Below are 23,365 nucleotides of genomic sequence, written 5' to 3' on the forward strand. Positions count from 1 at the left end.
ACCCAGCTCCCTAAGCCGTTCCTCATAAGGCATCGTTTCCAGGCCTTGGACCATTTTGGTTGCCCTCCTCTGGACACGTTCCAGCTTGTCAGTATCCTTCTTGAACTGGGGTGCCCAGAACTGGACACAGTATTCCAGGTGAGGTCTGACCAGAGCGGAATACAATGGTACTATTACTTCCCTTGATCTAGACGCTATACTCCTATTGATGCAGCCCAAATTGCATTGGCTTTTTCAGCTGCTGCATCACACTGTTGACTCATGTCAAGTTTCTGGTCTACCAAGACTCCTAGATCCTTTTCGCATGTACTGCTCTCAAGCCAGGTGTCACCCATCCTGTATTTGTGCCTTTCATTTTTTTTGCCCAAGTGTAGTACTTTACATTTCTCCCTGTTAAAATTCATCTTGTTTGCTTTGGCCCAGTTCTCTAATCTGTTAAGGTCATTTTGAAGTGTGATCCTGTCCTCTGGGGTATTAGCCACCCCTCCCAATTTGGTGTCATCTGCAAACTTGTTTTGTTGCCTCTGCTGGGAACTGCAGAACACAGCCATCCTATTAGCCATGCAGGTTGGTCGCTTCATCTTGTGGCAGCAGGTTCCGCAGGTTAACAGTGCCCTGTGTGCCTAAGTCCTTTTCATCTGCCCTGAATCTCCCAGCCTTCAGCTTCCTTGCTTGCCCACCGGTTCGCTGGATCCAGAGACTGGTTGTTGTGGAGCATTAGGAATCAAGGCCACCCCCCCTCCCCACAGAGACACCTGGGGGGGCACCTCCCTCAACCCCCCTGCAGAAGGCTTTAGTTGACCCTCAACTGGGAGGGTGCATGATTCGCACTGGGGTGTGAAACTCCAAGCAAAGACGAGGAAATAATAACGGAGCCAAAGAAAGCAGCAAAATTATAGATGATCTATTTTAGGCACCATACAATCTCAACAATTACTTACAAAACATTACAGGGTCGGGTCGCCTGCTTCCAGCACCAGGGGGGCAGCCCCTCGCTTGCTTTTTAAGAAAACAAAAAAGCCACGGAGGAGCTTTTGTGTGGAGCGGGGAGGGGGGAAACCCCTTTCAAAAGAAAAGGGGAAAAAAACTTTGCAGGCGGCCGAGAGAAAATAAATTTATTATTTAAACTTCCCAAGCACCAAAAACTGGATGTGAAACTCGCCTTTTTCCGTCTTCCATTAAAAAAAAAGGCACCAGGAGATGAGAATAGTCTCTTTTTCTTATATCCACTCCTTTAAATAATATAATTAATTTATTTTTATTTTTTTCTCTTTATAAAAAACAAAACTAAAACAAAACACACAGTTTTCCTTTCTGGTCTTTGGAGCTACTCTGGGGGGGGGCGAGGGGAAGTTGGGGAGGCAGAAGACGCTTCTTAGAAGCACGCAGAACACTGGGGAGGGGCTTGAAAGGGGGGGGGCTGAATTCCTGGCAGGACACTAATTTGTGCAAAAGGGGGGAACCCTCTCCCAGGGGCAGTGTCTAGTTTTAGAATCATTAAAAAAAGAAAGTTAAGAGGACCCCTCTCTGCTCTTGGTCTCTGAACTGGGGGGGGGGATTTTTGTACCAAGTTTACCCCCACCCAGTGTCATTTAGCCCTTCTGGTTTCAGCAGTGCCTATTCAATCGCATTTGCCACCTTGTAATGGGAGCTTGAGTTCATCTTGCTTGGTTCCCATGCTCTGTGCATTGGGATAGAGACAAGCAAAGTTGTTCACTCCAGCTGCCTCTTTCCAGCCCACAAGCAGTTTCCTGTAGCCTGTTGGCCCCCCCTCCCCGGTTTCCTCCTGGAAATGTGGGGTTTCCGTGTCTGGTGGCTTAATTGGTGCCCGTTAGGGGGTGACGGGATTGCCCCAGGAAAAGGCTTGTGGCTTGTGTTACCTGTTGGGGAGCTGGGACAGGGGTGGTGGGTGAGGTCGGAAAACAGGTACAAGAATAGGAATAGGAAAAGGGGTGCTTTAGTGCTTTTTTTGGGGGGGGGAATAGACAGCCATGAGATCAGGCACGGGGTGGGGTTAGAGTAGTGGGTTCAGCGGAAAAAGAGTTACAGTGGGGAGGGGTCCCTGTGTGTTTGGGGAGGTGGCTTCGCTTTGTAACCCGCTACCCGTGGAGGAGAGGCGGGGAGGAGGAATGTTTTCTTTTGGCGATAAAATATCATCTGGCTTGTTCCAAAACTGTCCACTTCTCTTTGGTCTGCATTGGAGCCCCCGCCCCGGACCCCCGATGCTCCTCGGTCTCCCGTTGGTTGGCGACGGATCCGCTGTGTCTGTGTCTTGAGGGTGGTGGTGGAGAGAGGCCGGATCCTGTTCCGTCACTGCTTGTGGGGTGGGGAGGGGTCCCTCCGGAGACCAAGGGCAAACGGGGTCGGGGGGTGGGTGGGCTCAGTGAAGTGTGCATGGTTTTCCGCCGCCTTAGCCTTGGAAGCAGACCGGCCCCACCTCGAACCCGAACCTCTGGCCGGGCTCCCCAAAGTCCGCCACGCGTACGTCCGTCAAAGGCAGCTGCTCCACCTGGGGCGTGTGGACCTCCAGGACGGTCTTGTCGGATCCTTTCCGCGTCTGCGAGGGAGAGGAGATGGCGTGAGAACAGGAGGACAAACGTGGCCAACGTGGTGGGAAACCCGCAAGCGGGGTCCGAGTGCGAGAAAAACCTTTCCACTGGCCTTCAGAAACATTGCAGCTTCAGACCGGTGTGAGACAAAGACCTTTAGAGGCCCTACGCACCGAAAAGATTTTGGTGCCCCGTATATATCTAATTCAAAATATAAACTGGTAAACCGTAAAATAAACTTACGGTATATTTTGAGGAACGGAATGAAACCTACAGTCAGATTGTATACCTCCGCTTTATATTATGAAAGGGGGGGGGAACCCTCCTTTTTCTAACGGCAAAGTCTTTGACCCAGATCAAATCCATCCATTTTCTCTACATAGTTAAACTAAGTAGTTTTAATTGAGTTTTGAACAAATGTACCATTTATGGCCACTGCTTTGAATTTTGTTGCGTTATTATCTTAGCATGTCATGCAAACTGCTTTTCTGAATTATGTTGTTTGGGTGGAGTTCATTGAACCAGGGGGGCAGCCCCCCCAAAAAAAGTTGGGGAACCACTGATCTAGCAGGGCAGTAATTGTTTTATTTCTGACTGTTTCACTGACGATTTGTTAAGTATTCTATATGATTTATGCTGTATTTGTGGTGTTCCATTATGTCATTTTTATCTTTTGCTTGTAAGCCGCTTAGGGATTTATTTGAATAAAAAGTGGCATAAAAATAGATCTGCCCCCCCCCCCAAAAAAAAACAACAACCCAAAAACCTGCTTTAGAATCACATAGTTGGATGGGTCCCTGCTGTCGGATAGTCTCCCCACAACAATGCTCAGCAAAGGCCGGGCATTGATTCAGCTCTGCGAAAGCTTTGTGCCAGAAGCCCCTCCCCTCAAATTCCCGCAAAGCGACCCCCCACCAGCCCACTCTGTCATAAGGACTGCTGGATCGGGCCAAAGGTCCGCCTAGACCAGCATCCCCTTCTCAAAGTGGTCAAATACCCCCAAGGAATCTGGATAGACTGCCTCTGCCCCCGGAGGCTCCATCGGAGCGTACAAAGAGCCCTCCCGGATCAGCTGCTCAAAGCCTCCTGTCCTCACAGCGTGGCCCCCGGGTGCCCCCCGCTCAGGGAACCCGGCTCCTGCCCGACTCCACCCCTTCCGGGCAGGACTCACCGCGCAGCCGTCCCGCAGGGCCTTGACGTAAGGGCTGCTGTCGTAGCTCAGCTCCTCCTCGTTGGCGCCCTGGAAGCGGAGGGCGCGCTGGTAGCCCCCGGGGGCCGGCTCCCCGCGGCTGTGCCAGGCGGCCGAACGCTGGCAGTGGTAGGTGAAGTTCTGCCGGGCTGAGACACTCAGGAGCCGCAGGAAGGTGAGCTGCACGATGCCCAGGGGGTTGCCGTCGGCATCTGAGTAGGAGAACTGGCGAGGGGGAGAAAAGGAGTGTCAGGTTTCTGGTCAAAACAGAGTTCACTGTGTATCAGTAGGCATTCTGATGCTGGGTGCCTCAGAATAATTTTTCTGGTTTTCCTCCTCTAAAAGCCCTGTTTTTGAGGGTCAGCTAAAAGTTTTGCAGCTTTTTTACAAAGGGAAAAGCCCTGTTTTTTTGAGGATCAGCTAAAAGTTTTGCAGCTTTTTTGCAAAGGGAAAAGCCCTGTTTTTTTGAGGATCAGCTAAAAGTTTTGCAGCTTTTTTGCAAAGGGAAAAGCCCTGTTTTTTTGAGGATCAGCTAAAAGTTTTGCAGCTTTTTTGCAAAGGGAAAAGCCCTGTTTTTTTTTAGGATCAGCTAAAAGATTTGCAGCTTTTTTTGCAAAGGGGAAAAAGCAAAGCTCCTTTTGCAAAGGGGGAAAAGCAAGGAGGAAAAGCCCTGTTTTTATGGGGTTCAGCTCACATTTCTGCAGCTTCTAAAGGAAAGGGAGCTTTTTCTACAGTTACCAGACAGATAATCTAATCGGCCAGTCACATGTCGCTGGGGAAACAAACAACCTCCCTCTGCAGCACATTCAATAATGGAGGGCGGGGCAGAAAGGGAGGCGGGACTCTTATCTCTCTCCCGATCTCTTGCTGATCAGCTGCTGAACGGGGTCCTTTCAACACCCCTTTTTCTCTTTGTAAAATAAAAAGCATGATCCTCTTTTGGCCCCTGGGAAATTCAGCTCCAGGGACCACCATTCGCTCCATAAGACGCACAGATATTTCCCCTTACTTTTCAGGAGGGGGAAAGTGCGTCTTATGGAGCAAAAAAATACGGTGCGGCGCAGACCAGATGCCACCCAGTCATTGCGCTAAGATCTGCTATTGTCGGAAAGCCTTAAATGCGCAGCCTGGAAGAGAAGCGGGCCGGGCGGCCATAAATGTCAGATTACATCGTAAAGCTGATAGATTACTGCTCTGGGCAGCAGCACTGCATGGGTCAAAGGCTTTGTGACCCACATACTTTCACAAGGAGTCAAGGCTAGACTGCTGCAACACACTCTGCCTGGGGCTGCCCTTTTGCTCCCAGTTTCTGCTGGGCAGAGGTTCGGAGGAGAGCCGGTGGGGGTGTCGCAGACAGGCTAGGACAGGGGCCGGCAAGGTTGACCTCGCCTGGGCTGGTTCACTCCAGCGGAGATCCCTCCGTGGGCTGGATCGCACGCATGCGTAAGCGCGCACGCCTGCGATTTCCAGCGTCTGTGCAGACACGATTTCCGGTGTCTGCGCACGCGCAATTTCTGGTGCCACAGAAGCGAGACCCCGCGCCGCGCCGGTTTAGCGCAGCGTGCGGGGACTCACTGAGCGTGCGGCTCGGTTCGGGGGCGGCTCTTGGGCTGGTTAAAGGACCCTCGTGGGCCGCGGCCTTAGGCTGCCGACCCCTGGGCTAGGACACGGGTTCAAATCCCCCAGTCCGGGGTGTGTGTGTGGTCCAGTCACTGTCTTCTCTCAGCCCAGCCTACCTGGCAGGTCTGTGGTGAGTATTAAATGAGGAGGGGGGGGACTGCGCAGGAGAAATAGGCAGGATATACAAACGTTTCATATGTGTAATTGCCTTTTGTAATTGTGTAGACTGTGTTTGTATTATTATTTGTATTATCTTAAAGAAATTTCAATAAAAACTTGTTTTAAAAATTAAAAAAAAACAAAAACAAAAACGTTTCATATGGATTACCTGTTATCTGGCCAGTTTCCGGAGATTACCATCAAGGGAGCCAGATGGGCGGGGTACAAATAATAATAATAATAATAATAATAATAATAATAATAATAATTTCCATGCAAAACTAGCAGCAAAAGCTTGTCGGGGGAAGGACCTCGCCTTGATTTAAACATTATTAGCATCTTGCGTTGTTTTCTTTTAAATTTTGATGCAATTATTGGCAGCCCAATCAGATTAGTGGGGTATTTTTATTTTTATTTTTATTGTTAATTATTATGATTCCTTTTGGACTGCAGAGCCCCAGAGACGCTGGTGGGGTCACTGTACAGCATGTAAATAACCCCCTGGATCACAATTCTTCTCTCACCTTCCTGCCTTTCTGGAATTGGCTGAACCAGGTTTGAGGCTTCTCTTTCTCCCACGTGGACATTTTCACCTGGGAAAAGGAGAGAAAGAGGTAAATCTGCTGGAATGCCACCTCCATTTGTAAAGAAGAGCAAGAAGAAGAAGATGAAGGAGGGCAGCAGGCATCGTTTCAGAGGAGGGTTTCCGTCACGGGAATATCGCTGTCCGTCTCCCCTTGTGTTGTCCATGGATTCTCTCCGGTGGAAGCAAGGAAATCCGCTCACCCCAAAACTGCAGGCACCCCCCCGTAATCCAGTCCACCTCTTACCTCTCGAATCTCCTGGCTGGGGAAGATGCAGGTCTCTCCGCCGGCCGTGAAATTACAGTAGACCTTGAAGGAATCTCGTGAGCAGCCCTGGTTGGGGTCAATCCAGTATTCGCCTGGATATTATTATTAAAAAAAATTGGGGAGGGGAGAGAAAAGGAGAAAGGAACATCAGAGAAGCCTTGCAGCAGCAGTTGAGTCAGGCCATGGGGGGCCCAGTGGCCAAAGAACAAGGAATCGAGATAGACTACCTCTGGGTCTGGAGGTTCCATTAAAGCAAAGGATTCCTCACAGCTGCGCAACTTTTTCTGAATGCTGCACGGAAAAGCGCATGAACCTGACCTTTGCAGAGTTTGTAAGTAAACCAATTTTTAGGTTACCAAATTTATGGTCTTTTAGGGAAGAGGGGGGACTTTGGAAGGAACCTGAATGGCGACGACAGCCTGCATTTCCACACTGAACCGCTGCATGTTTTGAGATTTTAAATCCCTGCTGGGGTTTTCTCATCAAACTGTACTTGGATCTTTGCCTCCAGGAATTTTCCTCTTGCTTCAACAAAACAGGCCAGGAACCCTGGGCTGCTTTCATCCCACAGGATGCAGCCGGGCTCACTTACGCGAGTTACCCGAGGCTCTTTAGTCCTGCCTCCTTGCAAGGCAGGAATCGCACCTCCCACCTGCCGCTTTGGTGGCTCGGGCAGGACGGGCCGGAAAGCCTCACCCAGCCGCTTCTGTGACTCCCTGCCAGCGGTCTTGCCCACCTGTAGACATTGGACTACAACTCCCATCATCCCTTGCGCTTGCTGGGAGCTCATGGGAGTTGCAGAGCAACTCGAGTGCGGCTGGAAAAACCACCACCCAGATGGGCAGGGTGTAGAGAATAAACCTGAACCCGCCACCCACCATCAGGCAGGTCCGGGTGGCAGAGCTGCAGGTCCTGGCATGTCCGCCCGGGGCTTTCCTGGGTGCCCAGGGGCTTCCTCATCTGCTCGATCTCCTGCCGCAGGGAGTTGAGGGAACCGTAGATCTCCTCCATGCCCTCCGAGGGCGCCTGGCCTGCCCCGTCCGACAGCGGCTGCACTTCGGCCACCAGCTGGCTGCCGTCCACCGAGCGCTTGTTCTTCTTGGCCCTCTGGATGGGCAGCGCCTGGATCACATCCCCGGGGGGTCCCTGGGCGGGAGAGCGGGAGGACGTGAGAACCACAGAACCCGCCCGCCAGGATTCGAACTCGAGAGCCCTCACCCCTCCTGCGGTCTCCGGCAGCCGCCGTTCAGGCCACATTCCCCTCCGAGTCGAGAGCGCGGCCGCGAACTCGCCCAATCCTTTTTGAAAGCCACTCCGGTGGCAGGGAGTTCCACCGTTTAACCCTGGAGAGGGGCTTCCTTTTGGCTGCCCTGAGGACGGCAGAGGGCAGCAGCGCGGGTGGCTGGCTGGGGAATCCTGGTTACCAGAACCCAGTCCAACAGGCCCACCGCTCTTATTATTACCACCATAGAATCACAGGTTTGGAAGGGACACCCAGGGTCATCTAGTCCAACCCCCCCCTGCGATGCGGGAATCTTCTGCCCAACGTGGGGCTCGAACCCACAACCCTGGGATTAAGAGTCTCAAGCGCTACCAACTGAATATTCACCACGAATATATATATTTTTAAACAACAACAACAACAACAACACAGTTTTCCAGGAGCAGCCACAAACAGACCTTGGGGGAAGCGGGGAATGTGTGGGGAAGCGGGGAATGTGTGGGGTTTTCTTACCGGCCGTCCAGGGGGACCAGGGACTCCGCGCTGACCTTTGGGTCCCGCTTGACCCTGGAAAAGGAATTTGGCAAGGTCAGCGGCACGCGAGGGAAAGAAGGGCGTCCCCTCGCCCCGCCTCTCCCCCCAAGAGGGTGGGGGGCTCAATGTGTGGGGAGGCTCTTACCGTGGCTCCTTTGGGACCCGGGGGGCCGCCTGGACCCTGAGGAAGGGAGGAGGAGGAAATGAGATATAAGGAAATGAAAAGGATGTTCAAAATAACCTTTGTAAGAAATACCTTTTGGGAATTATAGGGGCAGAACTACCCAAACCGTATAGAAACTTATTCATGTAAGAAGTCCCAGCAAAGGAAGAACGGATACAAAAACTCACGGAATGTGCAGAAGGGGCGAAACTTGCTGGAAAAATAGGAAACCAAGATAGCAAACTTTTTACAAAAGAGTGGAAATTGTTTATTGGATATTTACGGATAAAAACCATTGGCAGGGTTTATCGCAATAACCCGCAGTTTTATAAAGGTTACATAACTAAAGCAGACGAATAAAGGAGCAAATTCAGTTGATTTGGACGTGCGGAAGATATTACGGAATAAATTTAAGGGACCCCAGAAAGAGGGGGAAGGAAGTCAACTTTTTTTGAAATGTCCAAAATTTGTGAAATGTATAAATATGAAAAGCAATTTGTGAAATGTATAAATATGAAAATATTAATTTTTTTAAGGTGTTAGAAGATGCCACACAGGGAGGGAATGTGAGGAGGGCAAAGGGGGTGTGTGTGGAGAGGCTCACTTACGGGGAGACCAGGGGGTCCGGCGGGTCCAAGGGGTCCGGTCGGACCGGGTATTCCCTGTGGGGGGGAAACAGAGAGAGAAAGGGTCAGTTGGGCAAGGCCATGCCATCTCAGGGGACCCAGGAGTCCTAGCTGACCCCTCTGCCTGCAACTTCCGACCCCCCATTGTCTGCTCCCCGGCCCTTCGCTTCTTTGCTGCGACCGGAATCGGCTTCACTACAAGATTTCAGTCTTATTTATTTGTCGAGAAACCTTTAAGGTCAATAAAACTCGCAGACGAGTAACAACGACGAATTATCTGCATTCTCATTCCTATTCATTTATTCACTGCCTGTCCTTCACTCACCCTAAGGATACAGAATTTTAAAAAAATAATGAATTAAAAAAACAATTTTAAACAGTGAAAAGTAACAAGTGGTGGCACAAAAGTGTGTTCGGAGGAAGACTCAGGTGGGTGTCGCCATCTCGTAGGACGGAGGGTTGTTTCTCTGTATAATCCTGGAGTTGGAAGGGACCTCCAAGGGTCATCTAGCCCAACCCCAGCAGAGCATAAAGAATCCTCGACAGGCAGGCAGACAACCTCCCCTGACCACAAATTCTCCTTTATCCTGTGTTTCCTCTTGGCGTTTCCCTGATGGTTCAGGGGTTAGGGTCCTCCATTTGCTGTTCTGGTTTTATTTGGATCCTGCCCGCCCCACATCTCTGCCCCCAAACACTCACCGTTTCTCCTTTCTGCCCCGCGGTGCCTTGTGGGCCAGGCAGGCCTCGGTCTCCCTTCTCCCCTTGCTCTCCTGGGGGTCCGATCAGGCCAATGAGACCGGGGTGTCCCTGGGGGGAGAGGCGGCACTTACTGGTGGGGCACCAGGGCAGGCGGGTGGGGAAATGGACTGGACCGCTTCACAAACCACTGAGGGTCTAGTCAATTTCCAGATCGCAAGTCACTTACGGTCTAGTCAATTTCCAGATCGCAAGTCACTTACGGTCTAATCAATTTCCAGATCTCAAGTCACTTACGGTCTAATCAATTTCCAGATCTCAAGTCACTTACGGTCTAGTCAATTTCCTGATCCCAAGTCACTTACGGTCTAGTCAATTTCCAGATCCCAAGTCACTTACGGTCTAGTCAATTTCCAGATCCCAAGTCACTTACGGTCTAGTCAATTTCCAGATCTCAAGTCACTTATGGTCTAATCAATTTCCAGATCTCAAGTCACTTACGGTCTAGTCAATTTCCAGATCTCAAGTCACTTACGGTCTAGTCAATTTCCAGATCCCAAGTCACTTATGGTCTAATCAATTTCCAGATCCCAAGTCACTTATGGTCTAGTCAATTTCCAGATCTCAAGTCACTTACGGTCTAGTCCATTTCCAGATAGCATGCAACCTGCAGCCTAGGCAATTTTGCAGATCCCAAGCGACTTACGGTCTAGTCAATTTCAGCATCACAAGCAACTTACGGTCTAGTTAATTTCCAGTTTGCAACTGGATTATGTTGCGGTCAGTTTCTGGATTGCAAGCGATTTATGACTTAATCCGGTTTCCAGTTTGCAACCGACCTGTGATCGAGTTACTTTCCAGATCCCAAGCCACTTACGGTCTGGTCCAGGGGTCCCCAAACTAAGGCCCGGGGGCCGGATGCGGCCCAATCGCCTTCTAAATGTGGCCCACGGACGGTCTGGGAATCAGCGTGTTTTTACATGAGTAGAATGTGTGCTTTTATTTAAAACGCATCTCTGGGTTATTTTTGGGCATAGGAATTTGTTCATTTATTTATTTTTTTCAAAATATAGTCCGGCCCCCCACAAGGTCTGAGGGACAGTGAACCGGCCCCCTGCTGAAAAAGTTTGCTGACCCCTGGTCTAGTGAATTTCACTTTCCCAAGAGAAACCTGGAAAGCACCCATCTCAAGCTACAGATTAAACTGGGCCTGCCATTTGTCCATTTTTGCCCATTGAACGCCGAGGGGAAGCTTCCTAGCCAGAAGGAGGCTGCAAGGTCCCTTTCGTCACAATCAATCAATCAATTTATTTATTTATTGCATTAGCCATATGGCCATAGCACTTAGTAAAAAACCAGGCAGTGGCCTGGCGCGATTATAACAAGAATATTACAGATACAGTTAAAACATTGGATGTAAAATCCAATTGGATAATACGAATAAAATAGAGAGTAATAGCAGGGCATGATGACAGTGTCCGTGTCAGGAAGATACATGGGACTAAGGCTAAGGCAAGTTTGCTGAAAAGGTGGTCTTGATTTTCAGGGCCTCTAATGTATAACGTGCCTGGCGTGCTCTGGTCCATGGGGTCACGAAGAGTCAGACACGACTGAACGACTGAACAACAACAACAATGTATAGATGGCCACTCCACGTGAAATCAAGGGGTTGGCATCTGCCAGTAAGTATTTCATGCGGTCAATGTCCCTGGCAATAGTCGGCGGGATTAGAGGGACAAGCCTGGGTCTTATTGAGACATATAATGGGCAGTAGAGGAAAAAGTGAATAAAGTCCTCTATCTTTCCTTTGTTGCATGGGCAGAGTCGAAGGCATAGCTGTCAAGTATCCCATATTGTCCGGGATCCCCCCGTTTTTAATCGCGTTTCCCGCTGCAGTCCCGGATGACTAAAAAACCCGTATATTCCCGGGTTGTGTGAGAATGCTCAGCAGGCCTGCAAAGAAACGCGCTTGTTTCGCTGCCCTCCGGCCGTGCGCCTTGCAGGCCTGCCGAGCAACGCGCTGCCCGCCCCTCTAGCTGGCCCCGCGCTGCCATTCGCGCCTCTCAGAAGCTGCACCTGTGGCTGCCGCGCGAGGCTCCACCCGGCTCGTGCCTGAATGCGCGCCCGGCATTGGCATTGGCGCTGTCGCCAGTGGTGGTGGTTCCTACCGAGGTGGCCTCAGCTCGGCCCGAGGCTCGGCCCGGCCACAAGGGCTCTCTGGGGGTGCCTGCGTGGCATGGACGGCGCCCAGAGGAGCGGAGTCTCCTCGTGGGAGAAGGCAGCAGCGGCGCCCGTCTGAGCTCGGCGCCCGCAGCTCGCCGGTGCCCTGGGCGCCAAGTCCGAGCCGCGGCGCTCCCTTCCTGGGCGAGGCGTGTGGGGAGGGGGGAGAGGACCGGGCGGCACGGGGTGGGGGTGCTGGGGGAGCAGTTCTCCTCATGCTCGCTCTCCTCAGGAGCTTCGCCTCGGCCTCCTGCGCTGGGCGGGAGGGTGGGCGGGGGGAACGTCAGAGGAGAGAGAGAGAGGCAGGCGAGGGGACTGTCGCCGGCTCCGCCTCTTCCTCGGCGGCTCTCGGGCAGCCGGAACCACATGTGGCTGCGGCAGCAGCTGCTGCTGCTGTGGCGGGAAGGGAGCCCGGAGCGGAGGGATGTGGGGCTTGGGACGAGGCAGGATCTTCAGCATCTTCTCCGCTCCGGTCCTGGTGGCCGTGGTCTGCTGCGCCCAGAGTGGAGCCTCGGCATCTTTTCCCATCGGCATTAAAACATATAATATTTTGCCGCGTTCTAGCTGCTCCGCCCACTTTTGCTTCTGGCTCCGCCCACCACTGCCATGTGACCATCATAGGTGAGGCTGCTGATCCCTTATTTTGAAATCCAAAAGTTGACAGCTATGGTCGAAGGTCCAGAGGAGTATTGGAAAATACTCCCTGTAAGAATGCCGTGGAGATGGCATGAAATCGAGCTGGTGTGCAGGCCCTTCTTAGCGTAGGATTTTATCAGATCACTCAAATAGTGGGTCCCTTTCGTATTGGCTGAGTTTGGTGTTCCCCACTTAAGAGACCAAAGGGGTTAGGTATGTGGCATCTTGTGGGTCAACAGAGAAGCAAGACTCTGGTGCGACTCCCCACCCAGTTAGGCGCTTGCTTCACACAATTTTGGGGAGCCACATGGGTGGGTGGGTGCCCCGCGGCCTTCCTCCGCATGTTTGCTGCCCCTCATCCATGGGGAGGGAACCCACACCTTACCTTCTCTCCTTTGGGTCCAGAGTCACCTCTCAGCCCAGGCAAGCCGGGGGGGCCCTGCAGGAAGAAACGTAGAACGAAAGTCATCACCGGCCCAACTGTTGGGACCCTTAGCTCTCTCCCCTGAGGCCGTCACGCCTGCCCCACATCCCACCCCCCCAACCTGGCCATGCAGAAGACCCCAGACACTCACCACTGGTCCTGGGGGGCCAGCCTGGCCGGTCGCTCCTGGTTTGCCCTGTGCCCCCTGGAAGAGACAGAGAGGGGGACAAAAGTGTTCAGTCGGGGCGGAACCTCAATGCCCAAATGCAGCTCTCCCCAGCCCCTCTAGGTGGCCCTCGGTGGCCTCACGAGGCCCCACTTTTTGGCCCCCTCTCCTCCCTGCTGCAATGCACACCCCCCATCTTCTTCAGGGGTGAAGTTCAACTGCCGGAGAATCACAACAGCTGGAAGGACCAGGAACTGCTGCCCCCCCTCCCAATTATTTTGGCTGTGTTCGTGACCCCCCCCCCCCGGGGCGCAAGCCTGGCCAGCGTGTCTGGGGGTCCTGGGCTGCCCAGACGACAAGACACCCCCCCTTGGCCTGGATGACGTGGTCCGAAGAGAAGCAGAGCAAGTCTGCAGGGGATGCCGGAAGGAGCCACCCAACCGCCTTAGGGACTCCGCTCTGGAATTGTGTGGGGTTTGCTCCCGAGCCATTGTTTTCTCACGAGGAAGCGGAGATTTAGGACCAGAGTTTTCCTTCTCCTCGATGGTCTCCGTTCGCAAGTGGACGAGCCCCACCTGCCCCCCACTTCCCTCTACCGCCTTCTCTTTTTTTTTTACTTCTGCTTGAACGTATTTTATTTATAGCTTTAGAAGCAACCCACGTGAAGCGTAGAGATTTCAACCACCTCCCATTCTGGTCTTTGCTTCATTTCAGGAAAATTAGAATTAATCCAAAAAAAACCAACGGATTATTTACTAACATAAAAATGCCCCGCAGACTATGCATTGGCTTTAACGGTCTCTACGGAGACCACCTTCAGTCGTAATTTTGGCACCTCCGTTGTGAACCTTTCTCCGCTTTTCCGCCTTTCATATTCTGCTAGATGTTCCTTGTGCTGCTTCAGGAACAGCCCCCATATGGCTACTCAGGAACCAAAAGTCACCCAGTTCGGTCTGCTTAGACCATCACGCCTTGCCCTGAATGCAGAACGAGATGGTTCTCGGATCGGCTTTCCCAATAACCGCGAAAACCTCCTCACAAGCTGCAAGGGTGCCGCCATGTTGTTTTGCTTCTTCCTCCTCCTCTTCTGCCTTCTTGAAGGTTGGACTTGGTCCCGTCAGAGCCTGTCTTCGCATGCAGTGGAAGCGCCAACTCCCCGAGGGTCCGAGACCCCTCCGCTCCCGTCACCGTTTCCCAGGATTGGGACCCCTGCCCCATGCTGACAACTTTGAGGAGTGCAGGGTGGGGACCAAAGTTGGACAAACCGCCCCAGAAGGAGAAGACATGTCCCCACCATAGAATCCTAGAGTTGGAAGAGACCCCAAGGGCCATCCAGTCCAACCCCCTGCCAAGCAGGAAACACCATCAAAGCATTCCTGACAGATGGCTGTCAAGCCTCCGCTTAAAGACCTCCAAAGAAGGAGACTCCACCACACCCCTGGGCAGCAAATTCCACTGTCAAACAGCTCTTACTGTCAGGATGTTCTTCCTAATGTTAGGTGGAATCTTCTTTCTTGTAGTTTGAATCCATTGCCCCGTGTCCGCTTCTCTGGAGCAGCAGAAAACAACCTTTCTCCCTCCTCTATATGACATCCTTTTCTATATTTGAACATGGCTATCATATCCCCCCTTAACCTTCTCTTCTCCAGGCTAAACATACCCAGCTCCCTAAGCTGTTCCTCATAAGGCATCGTTTCCAGGCCTTTGACCATTTTGGTTGCCCTCTTCTGGACACGTTCCAGCTTGTCAGTATCCTTCTTGAACTGTGGTGCCCAGAACTGGACACAGTATTCCAGGTGAGGTCTGACCAGAGTGGAATATAGTGGTACTATTACTTCCCTTGATCTAGACGCTATACTCCTATTGATGCAGCCCAGAATTGCATTGGCTTTTTTAGCTGCTGCATCACACTGTTGACTCATGTCAAGTTTGTGGTCTACCATGACTCCCAGATCCTTTTCACATGTACTGCTCTTAAGCCAGGTGAAAAGGATCTAGGAGTCTTGGTAGACCATAAACTTGACATGAGCCTACAGTGTGATGCAGCAGCTAAAAAAGCCAATGCAGTTCTGGGCTGCATCAATTGGAGTATAGCAGCACCCCTCCCCTGACACCCCACAAGATCTCCCGCGGTCCCAGGGTCCTGCAACGGGATTTGGTTGGACCGCAAGACACGAATCCTGCCCCACTGGTGGGGGTCTTTGAGGCCACCCTGTTCCCGGCATCTGTGCCACACGAGGGACCCCCAACTGAGCCTGACTTCAGCGGAAACACACATGCACACCTGGCCCCTCCCAGAGAACCCAGGCGTCCGGGTCGGTTTCCTTACCACTGATCCGGGGAGGCCCCTCAGTCCGTCCGTCCCTGGCTTCCCCGGGGTTCCCTGAGGGCCCACGGGCCCCGTCTTCCCTGGGGCTCCCAGCGCTCCTGGCTCTCCCTAGAGAGGGAAGAGGAAGCAGGTCACGGGGGTTGGGCTAGATGACCCTCGGGGGTCCCCCCCCTGACTCGACAAGTCCACAAAGCGGCCAATCCTGGCCCCCTCACTTTTGTTGGGGAATATTTTTGCATTTGCCCAGACACACAACCCATTCGCTTTTCTTTTTGCTATTCCACGCAGGCCACCGGCAGCCTGTTCTTACAGCGGCTAAACAGATTCCCCCAAATGGAAAAACCAGCAAGCAGGACATTATTTTTAAAAATATAAATAATAATAATAATAATAATAATAATAATAATAATAATAGTTTTACCCCAGAGAATCTGGGCAGCTTCCAACATATACAAAAACATTTTTGTCTCCTGAGGGGGAAGATCCAGAATTGTAGGGCTGGAAGGGAACCCCAAGGGTCATCCGGCCCAACCCCCTGCAATCACAGCTAAGTGGTCCTTGTGGGGCTTTTGAGCTGTGCTTTCTCGGAAGAGGAAAACATCTCCGTCTCCTGCAGGTGTGCAAGTTGGTGCGTTGCCGTCCGAAGAGCTGGATAAAGATCCCAGAACTTCGCCGTTCCATTTCAAAAAAACAACAACAGAGCGCCTAGTTCTCAAGCCCTCTCTCGCTGTTTGTCTATTTCGAGAATTTTGTAGCCTGCGTTTCCATGAAATATATAATCAAGGTGGCCTAACCGAGGGAGGGCTCCAACTTCATCTCAGCAGGGAATTTTATTTCTGCTCTTTCGCAGCCCTAAGCGGTTTGCAGCCCTCGCCCGTAATCTTTTGAAATTACAGCTCAGGGTTTCGTTTTCTTTTTTTAATTGCCGCTCGGAGATCCACCCTAAACCAGCTACAAATCCCTCCGGTGGGGCAGGAGGAAGCGGAGGAGCAGCCTCAGGCCACAATCCTGCCACCCGGCAATTACTTCTGCCTGGGCCTCTCTGGGGCTTACTCCTGTCCTTGCTCCAGTGGCTGGACTTATTTTATTTAACTCCGCAGAAACCAGTGGGCTTATCCCTAAGGGCCAGGTGGCTGGGCAGTTCCACACCTGGGATTTTCCTTTACACTCCTGAGTAGACATGCGCTGGGATTGTGCCGCCCTGCCGTGTGCCAAAGGAGAGCGACCAGGATGTGGGGTGAGCTGGGGAAATGCAAGTCCTTGAAGGAGTTTTGGGAGTAGGCAGGGGCGGAGCAAGGGGGCAGGGGGCGGGCCGCCCTGAGTACCGCCCGGGGGGGGGTGACACTCGGGGCGGCCCCCGTCCCTGCGATCGGCACGGCAAGTTTTAAGGCTGCAGCGCATGAACAGCAGCACAGCGTCTGTGCTGCTGTTCACGCGCTGCAGCCTTAAAACTTGCCGTGCCGCCGCACGGAAGGGGTGCCGGCCGCTCACGCCCGCCATCTTGGGTGGACATGCGCAGTCTACCCAAGATGGCGGGCGCAAGCGGCCGGCACCCCTTCTGACCACCCGGGATGACGTCACGCCCCTGCCCCCAGGGGGATGCCCCCGTTTGCCGCCCCGGGTGGCAACGTGGCTCCCTACGCCCCTGGGAGTAGGATTAGCCTGGAGGTTAAGAATCATATAACTTTTTTTCCCCCTGTCCTTCCTTTTCTTCCTCTTTTGTGGTGTTTTTTTTTTCTTTTCTTTTTTTCTTTTTTCTTTTTTTCTTTTTCTTTCTCCATTCTTTTCTCTTTAAATTTGACTTATAGTTAAGGTACGGAGTAACTGGTCTTGAAAGATCAAAGCATGATATAAATGATTTAAATAATTTTATAAGCAACTTTATTTCATCTTGTAAAGGCTTTGGTATACGGTTGGATAAGATGTGTATTTCTATTTGATATTTGTTAATTTATCTTTTTATTTTTATCTGTTTTTATATTGCGAATCGAAATAATGCAATAATTTTTTTTTAATAATAAAAAAAGAATCACAGAACTGCAGAGTTGGAGGGAACCCCCGGGGGTCATGCAATGCAGGAATCTATTTTTTAAGAAAGAGCAGTAAAAATATATTAAAATTATTCTGACCCAGGGGTTCCTAGACTAAGGCCCGGGGGCCAGATGCGGCCCAATCGCCTTCTAAATCCGCCCCACGGACGGTCCGGGAATCAGTGTGTTTTTACATGAGTAGAATGTGTCCTTTTATTTAAAATGCATCTCTGGGTTATTTGTGGGGCGTAGGAATTCGTTCATATTTTTTTTCAAATACACACATGCACACACACAAATATATTCCGTAAACTATATAGTCCGGCCCCCCACAAGGTCTGAGGGACAGTGGACCGGCCCTCTGCTGAAAAAAGTTTGCTGACCCCTGTTCTAACCCCCGCCCTGGGACCTTAGAGTGCAGGGCAAATAAATTGAAATATTAAAGAAGCACATGGAAAATAGAAAGGTATAAGCCCCCAACAGAAACACACACACACACACACACACAGGGGCCTGCTTGGCTCCTCTGATATCCCATAGTTTCTTCTTCCCCTTCCATTTACCTAGCAACCAGGTAACTCACCTTGGCGCCTTTCCCTCCTTGGCGTCCTTCGGGGCCTGGGGTGCCGGCCGGACCCTGCAGAGAGAGGAGGCGAGGCACTGGGCTCAGAGAGATGCCAAGTTGGCCCCCAGGCACAGGGGACCCCCTCTCTCTGGCCCCCAATGCTCAAGGGCCTGGACCCTCTTGATGTTGGGCTAGTGGGCCAACCACGAGGGGTACCACCCTGTGGCGCCCGGCATGCAAGGGGGGGCCCCCCTCCGTCTCCACTCACCCTCTTTCCAAGCGGGCCGGGGGGTCCGTTCTCACCAGTGGGTCCCGGAGAGCCCTGGAAGGGAGAGAAAGGGAAGGGGGTCAGGTTGGGCGAGGAGGAGTGGAATTGGGGAGGAGGAGGAAGACCAAGAAGGGGGAGACGACTCTGGCAAGGGGACGAGGGAGACCCTTCACCGTTTGGGAAAGAGGAAGGTGAACTCGTAGGAGGCATCACGTCTGGAGCCAAACCCAGCAGAAGACGACCCGGAACCTCTTTCCGGCCTGACCTAGAACGCTTACCGCCTCTCCCGGCTCTCCGTCTTCTCCCCGGTCGCCTTTGGCTCCGTCTTGGCCCTGTTGGCGGGAGGGGAAACAAAGTCACGGTCAGCCCAGATCCTGGCCCTTCCGTGAGGGCTGCTAGGGAGAGGGGTCCCGTGACTCACCCGAGGTCCCATTTCACCAGGGGGGCCCGGATCGCCAGGAAAACCAACTGGACCCTAAAAAAGTGAAAGATAGAGATTAAGGCCTACGGAGAAGTAGGGAGACACCCCCCTTCCCTCCCTCCCTCCCTCCCTGTTGCCCAGTTGTGCCTTCCCAACAGATACATGGCTTCACTTTACCTTTTCCAACCCTTTCGAGGACAGCCCCCTTCCCAATATTAAGGAACTTCCCCCCAAGAATGAAATAAAATCAAGTGGAGATAGGAACAGAACCACAGAGTTGGAAGGGACCCCAAGGGTCATCCAACCCAACCCCCCTGCAAGTCAGGACTCGCCCCACTCTTTCCCCGCAGTACCACTTACGGGGTTTCCTTTGGGGCCGTCGTCTCCGGGGGGGCCCTTCCCGCCAGGGGGCCCGGCCACGCCAGCAGCTCCCGCCTCGCCTTTCTCTCCTCTTTCTCCCCGCGGGCCCTGGAGGGAGAGGAATGGCGGTGAGGCAAGACGGCTCAGTGGGGCTTCCAGCTCCAGGGACAGTCTACCCTCCAAATGTCAGTGGCTGTGTGGAGGGAGGGGGACTCCAGTCCCTGGGGAGGGCAGCAGGTGGGCCAATGTATTATAATGAAGGAGGGATTTGAGGAACTCATGTAAACAAGCGAGGAAAGTTAGCTGCTTAAAATTTCTATTTGTGTTATAAGAGGTAATAATGTATATCGATTTTGTTAATGTAATCATGTTGTAATCCTTTATTGATTTGTGGGAAATGAATAAAAATATATATTTTTTAAAAAAGGTGGGCCGATTGGCCACTGCAGGAGACACCAGAAGGATTTTTTGCAGCCAAGCCCTTAAATCTGGGTTTTGAATGGGGGCAGAGAAAAGGTGGTCACACTGAGGTTAGGCGGTGGGTCGTTTGCATCTGTGGGAAGGAAGCGTCTATGGAGGGCCATGAAGGATTCTGGGGGCCGGGAGCAAAAATGCGAATTCAGAGGATAAAGCGGAGCATTAAAGTTCTGTACGGTGAACCCGGATCAGGGACTGGCAAGTGTACAAATTCTGGTGTTCCCGTTTCTCCGATCTTTAGCCTGCTTCCTCGTATTTATTAATTTTTGAAAGTCCTTCCCATCAGTATTTTAGTACAAATTTCTCTTCCATTTTTGTACGCCGTTTGTGCCTAACCCACACATTTTGGCAAAGCAACCTCCTCCGGCACAAAGCGAGGAAGGGCAGGACGCAAATTCAACGAGTCGATAACAATACCGCCCGTTGTTTTGCGCCGATCTTTGCCCCCTCGTGTAGATGAATTAGCTGGGGAACCTCGTTGCAGCGCAACATTTCAAAGGATGCTCCTGCGCTTTGGTCTTCGCAGGGTTTCGGGGAGTTCGAATTGAAGCGGGACAGGACAGGTGTCGCAATGGGGGTGGCAGAGCTGGTTGATGGGGCAGGTAAGGAAGGAGACGAGAGGGGGGGTCCTCTTACCTTGCCACCAGGTTCCCCAGGGACACCAGGACCTCCCTGCTCTCCTGGCTCGCCCTGAAACGACAGAAGGAAATTGAGGGCTGTGTAGGTGTGGGTCTGGTCCTATCCAGCGTGTGTGTTTCTACTCATTCTGAATCTCAGGCCCTCCAGCCCTCCCAACCTGGCCCCTGAGGTTCCCTCCAGGACACGCCCCTCATTGTAAATAGACTTGGGAACTGTGAATATAATAGGCTCAAGAGAGCTTTCATTAGGTAGTGGGTGCAAGTGGGGAGGGAATCAAAGGGGATCATGAATATCTGGGGAGCGAGATCCCTAAGGTGGGCACCCACCATGGGGAAAAGAGAAGTCCGTTTGAGAGGCTCACAGCTCATCCGCCATCCAGAAAACCAAGAACCAGGAAGAGGAGATCAATACCCACTCATCCCCAGATCCCCAAACACACACACACAGACTCTACTCATTGCATCATAGGACCGTACAGTTGGATGTTCATCTTGTTTATTTCCCATGCTCTGTGCATTAGTATAGAGACAACCGAAACCAGGAGTCATTCCCTCCGGCTGCTTCCTCCTTGTTCCAGGGAAATCAGATTTGCTTTTCAGAACACACAGGGATACTGGCTCCAACTAACCTCCCCAGAGGACCCAGGTGTCCCGTCTCCCAGCCACTCACCTTCTGTCCTGGAGGGCCAAGGTTTCCTACGCCCCCTGGTGGGCCTTGGGGACCCTGTGTGAGAAGGAAAAAAGAGATCCCCAATTGTTAGACCAGAAGTCCATGCTGAAGATCAGTTAATGGGCGGTGGTGGTGTGGCAGTTGTACGGGGTTGTGGAAGGAGAAACACACTCACATTTGCTCCAGAGGGTCCGGCTGGGCCTCGTGGTCCGGGGGGTCCTGGGGGTCCCTGCATGGAGAAGTGTATTTATTATTAGCAGCTGAGCCCCACTCTTTGGGTCATCGATACTCAAGACCGACTCAAGGACCAATGTGCCACTCTTAGCAGACACTCTGCTTTTGACAGGCAGTAAAGGGAGGGGAGCAAGAGAGCCCCGTTGCTTTCATTTCCATAATATTCAGAAAAAGACGCCCCCCCCCCCATTCTTAGGCCTCTTCCTGTCTCGCTCCCAAACTCAAAGGGGCGACACACAGTTTCAACTCTTCAAGAGCAGGCAGAGGGCTTAGTCCCTAATCTCACCCTTCTGGTCTTCACGCTAAGATAATAGAACCACAGCATGAAAGAGTTGGAAGGGACCCCCCGAGGGTCATCTAGTCCAGTGTTCTTCAACCACTGTTCCGCGGCACACTAGTGTGCCGCGAGATGTTGCCTGGTGTGCCGTGGGAAAAATTGAAAAATTCAAGAGAATTACTTTATATATAGTCAATATAGGCACAGAGTTAATTTTTTTAACATTTTCTAATGGTGGTGTGCCTCGTGATTTTTTTCATGAAACAAGTGTGCCTTTGCCCAAAAAAGGTTGAAAAACACTGATCTAGTCCACCCCGCCTGGTCAAGGCAGCTAACCAGCTGCCCGGCAGATATGTATGTAAAAAGAGCCAAAGAGCTCCAAATCAGCTGGATCAGGCCCAACAGGAAACACCAGGCCCCCTTCCTGTCCTCACAGTGGTCAAAAGAACCTAGGAATCAAGATAGACTGCTTCTGGGCCTGGAGGTTCCACAGGAACACGAGAAGGGCTTGGCAGCTGGATTAGTTGCCAAAGAGCCAACCAAGTACCCCAACGGGAAAGCTGCAATGCAGTTAGAAACAGGAACCCCAAAACACCACCATTAGGGGTGCCTCTATAGGGACAGCACTCCCTAAATTGTATAGAAACTTATTTATGTCTGCAACTACAGCGGCAAGAATGTTAATTGCCTAGAAATGGAAAGAAGAAGAAATCCCAGCAAAGGAAGAATGGATGCAAAAACTTATGGAAGATGCAGAAATGGCGGAACTTACCAGAAAAACGAGAAATCAGGATAGCAAACTTTTAATAAACGAATAGAAATGGCTTATCAAATATTGACAGATAAATTGTAAACAGGTAAGAAGATTGGCAGGATGGCTGTGATAACCTGCAGACACATACGAGCATATATTTAAAGAAGATGAGATAAGATTATGAAGGTAGTAATAAATTGATAGATGAGGATTAGATTAAGTGTTAATGTTGATTTTAAAGTCGTTATAAAGTTACTAAAGTAAATTTGAAATGAACACAGCACAGAGGATGGGAGGAAGTCCATTAAGTAAGAATCAAATAAGTTTGAGGACGTTAAAGAATTTATGTGTTGTATTTTTGATGTGATGTTTTAATTTTTGTTGTTTAGTTAAGTGTTCTTATATGTATTTCCCCCCCCTCTTGTTTGCATTGTAGTGTTTGTATTTTGTTTTGTTTTTTATGAAATATAATAAATTCTTATATATATATATATATATATATATATATATATATATATATATATATATATATAGAAGATAAATAAATCAGTAAATTAAGTTACAGGTAGGTAGCTGTGCTGGTCTGCCATAGTCGAAACAAAATAGAAAATTCTTTTTAGTAGCACCTTAGAGACCAGCTGAGTTTGTTCTTGGTATGAGCTTTCGTGTGCATGCACACTTCTTCAGATACACTGAAACAGAAGTTGGCATCTGGGTTTATTGCAGGCCAACTTTGCTGCCACATAAACCCGGATGCCAACATAAACCCAGATGCCAACTTTGCTGCCACATAAACCCGGATAACACCATTACCGGTCCCAACAACATCAAACATACCATCTCAGGACTATTTAATTGCTCATCTTCCAACATTGTGTATGCAATCAAATGCCAACAGTGCCCTTCAGCTCTCTATATTGGACAAACAGGCCAAACCCTACGCCAAAGGATAAATGGACATAAATCTGATATCAGGAATCACAAGACAGAGAAACCAGTAGGAGAACACTTCAATCTCCCAGGACATTCTATAAAAGATCTCAAAGTAGCTGTCTTACTACAAAGGAATTTCAGAAATAGACTGGAAAGAGAAGTGGCTGAATTGCAACTAATCACCAAACTTAAAACCATGGAGAAACCTGGTCTGAACAAAGACATTGGATTCTTATCTCATTATACTTAACAAAGCTATCTTTAGCCATCTCACCCCTTGCCTTTCCCTGCAAGACTAATTGCAGCCGTTAAGAGTCGTCTACAGGTTTTCCACACCTATCATCCGATCACCCA

At 51.0% G+C, this 23,365-nt stretch overlaps 1 protein-coding gene across 1 annotated transcript in view; it reads right to left on the bottom strand.

Moving 5' to 3' along the window:
* Positions 1–1,996: 1,996 nt before the first annotated feature.
* The window catches only part of COL11A2 (collagen type XI alpha 2 chain), a 105,757-nt gene continuing 84,388 nt past the window's right edge, over positions 1,997–23,365 (bottom strand). Inside the window, exons 48-67 of the mRNA XM_033141780.1 lie at positions 20,989–21,042; positions 20,814–20,867; positions 20,142–20,195; positions 19,029–19,136; positions 18,669–18,722; positions 18,526–18,579; positions 18,248–18,301; positions 17,998–18,051; positions 15,385–15,492; positions 13,041–13,094; positions 12,851–12,904; positions 9,613–9,720; positions 8,896–8,949; positions 8,270–8,305; positions 8,104–8,157; positions 7,247–7,514; positions 6,348–6,460; positions 6,042–6,110; positions 3,721–3,963; positions 1,997–2,557 (exon numbers count right to left, since the gene is read on the bottom strand). Coding sequence (XP_032997671.1) covers positions 2,411–2,557; positions 3,721–3,963; positions 6,042–6,110; positions 6,348–6,460; positions 7,247–7,514; positions 8,104–8,157; positions 8,270–8,305; positions 8,896–8,949; positions 9,613–9,720; positions 12,851–12,904; positions 13,041–13,094; positions 15,385–15,492; positions 17,998–18,051; positions 18,248–18,301; positions 18,526–18,579; positions 18,669–18,722; positions 19,029–19,136; positions 20,142–20,195; positions 20,814–20,867; positions 20,989–21,042 — 1,794 coding nt within the window. The 3' untranslated portion in view covers positions 1,997–2,410. The remainder of the gene's footprint in view (positions 2,558–3,720; positions 3,964–6,041; positions 6,111–6,347; positions 6,461–7,246; positions 7,515–8,103; positions 8,158–8,269; positions 8,306–8,895; positions 8,950–9,612; positions 9,721–12,850; positions 12,905–13,040; positions 13,095–15,384; positions 15,493–17,997; positions 18,052–18,247; positions 18,302–18,525; positions 18,580–18,668; positions 18,723–19,028; positions 19,137–20,141; positions 20,196–20,813; positions 20,868–20,988; positions 21,043–23,365) is intronic.

The sequence above is a fragment of the Lacerta agilis genome, chromosome 2, assembly GCF_009819535.1.
Source record: "Lacerta agilis isolate rLacAgi1 chromosome 2, rLacAgi1.pri, whole genome shotgun sequence".
NCBI lineage: Eukaryota > Metazoa > Chordata > Lepidosauria > Squamata > Lacertidae > Lacerta > Lacerta agilis.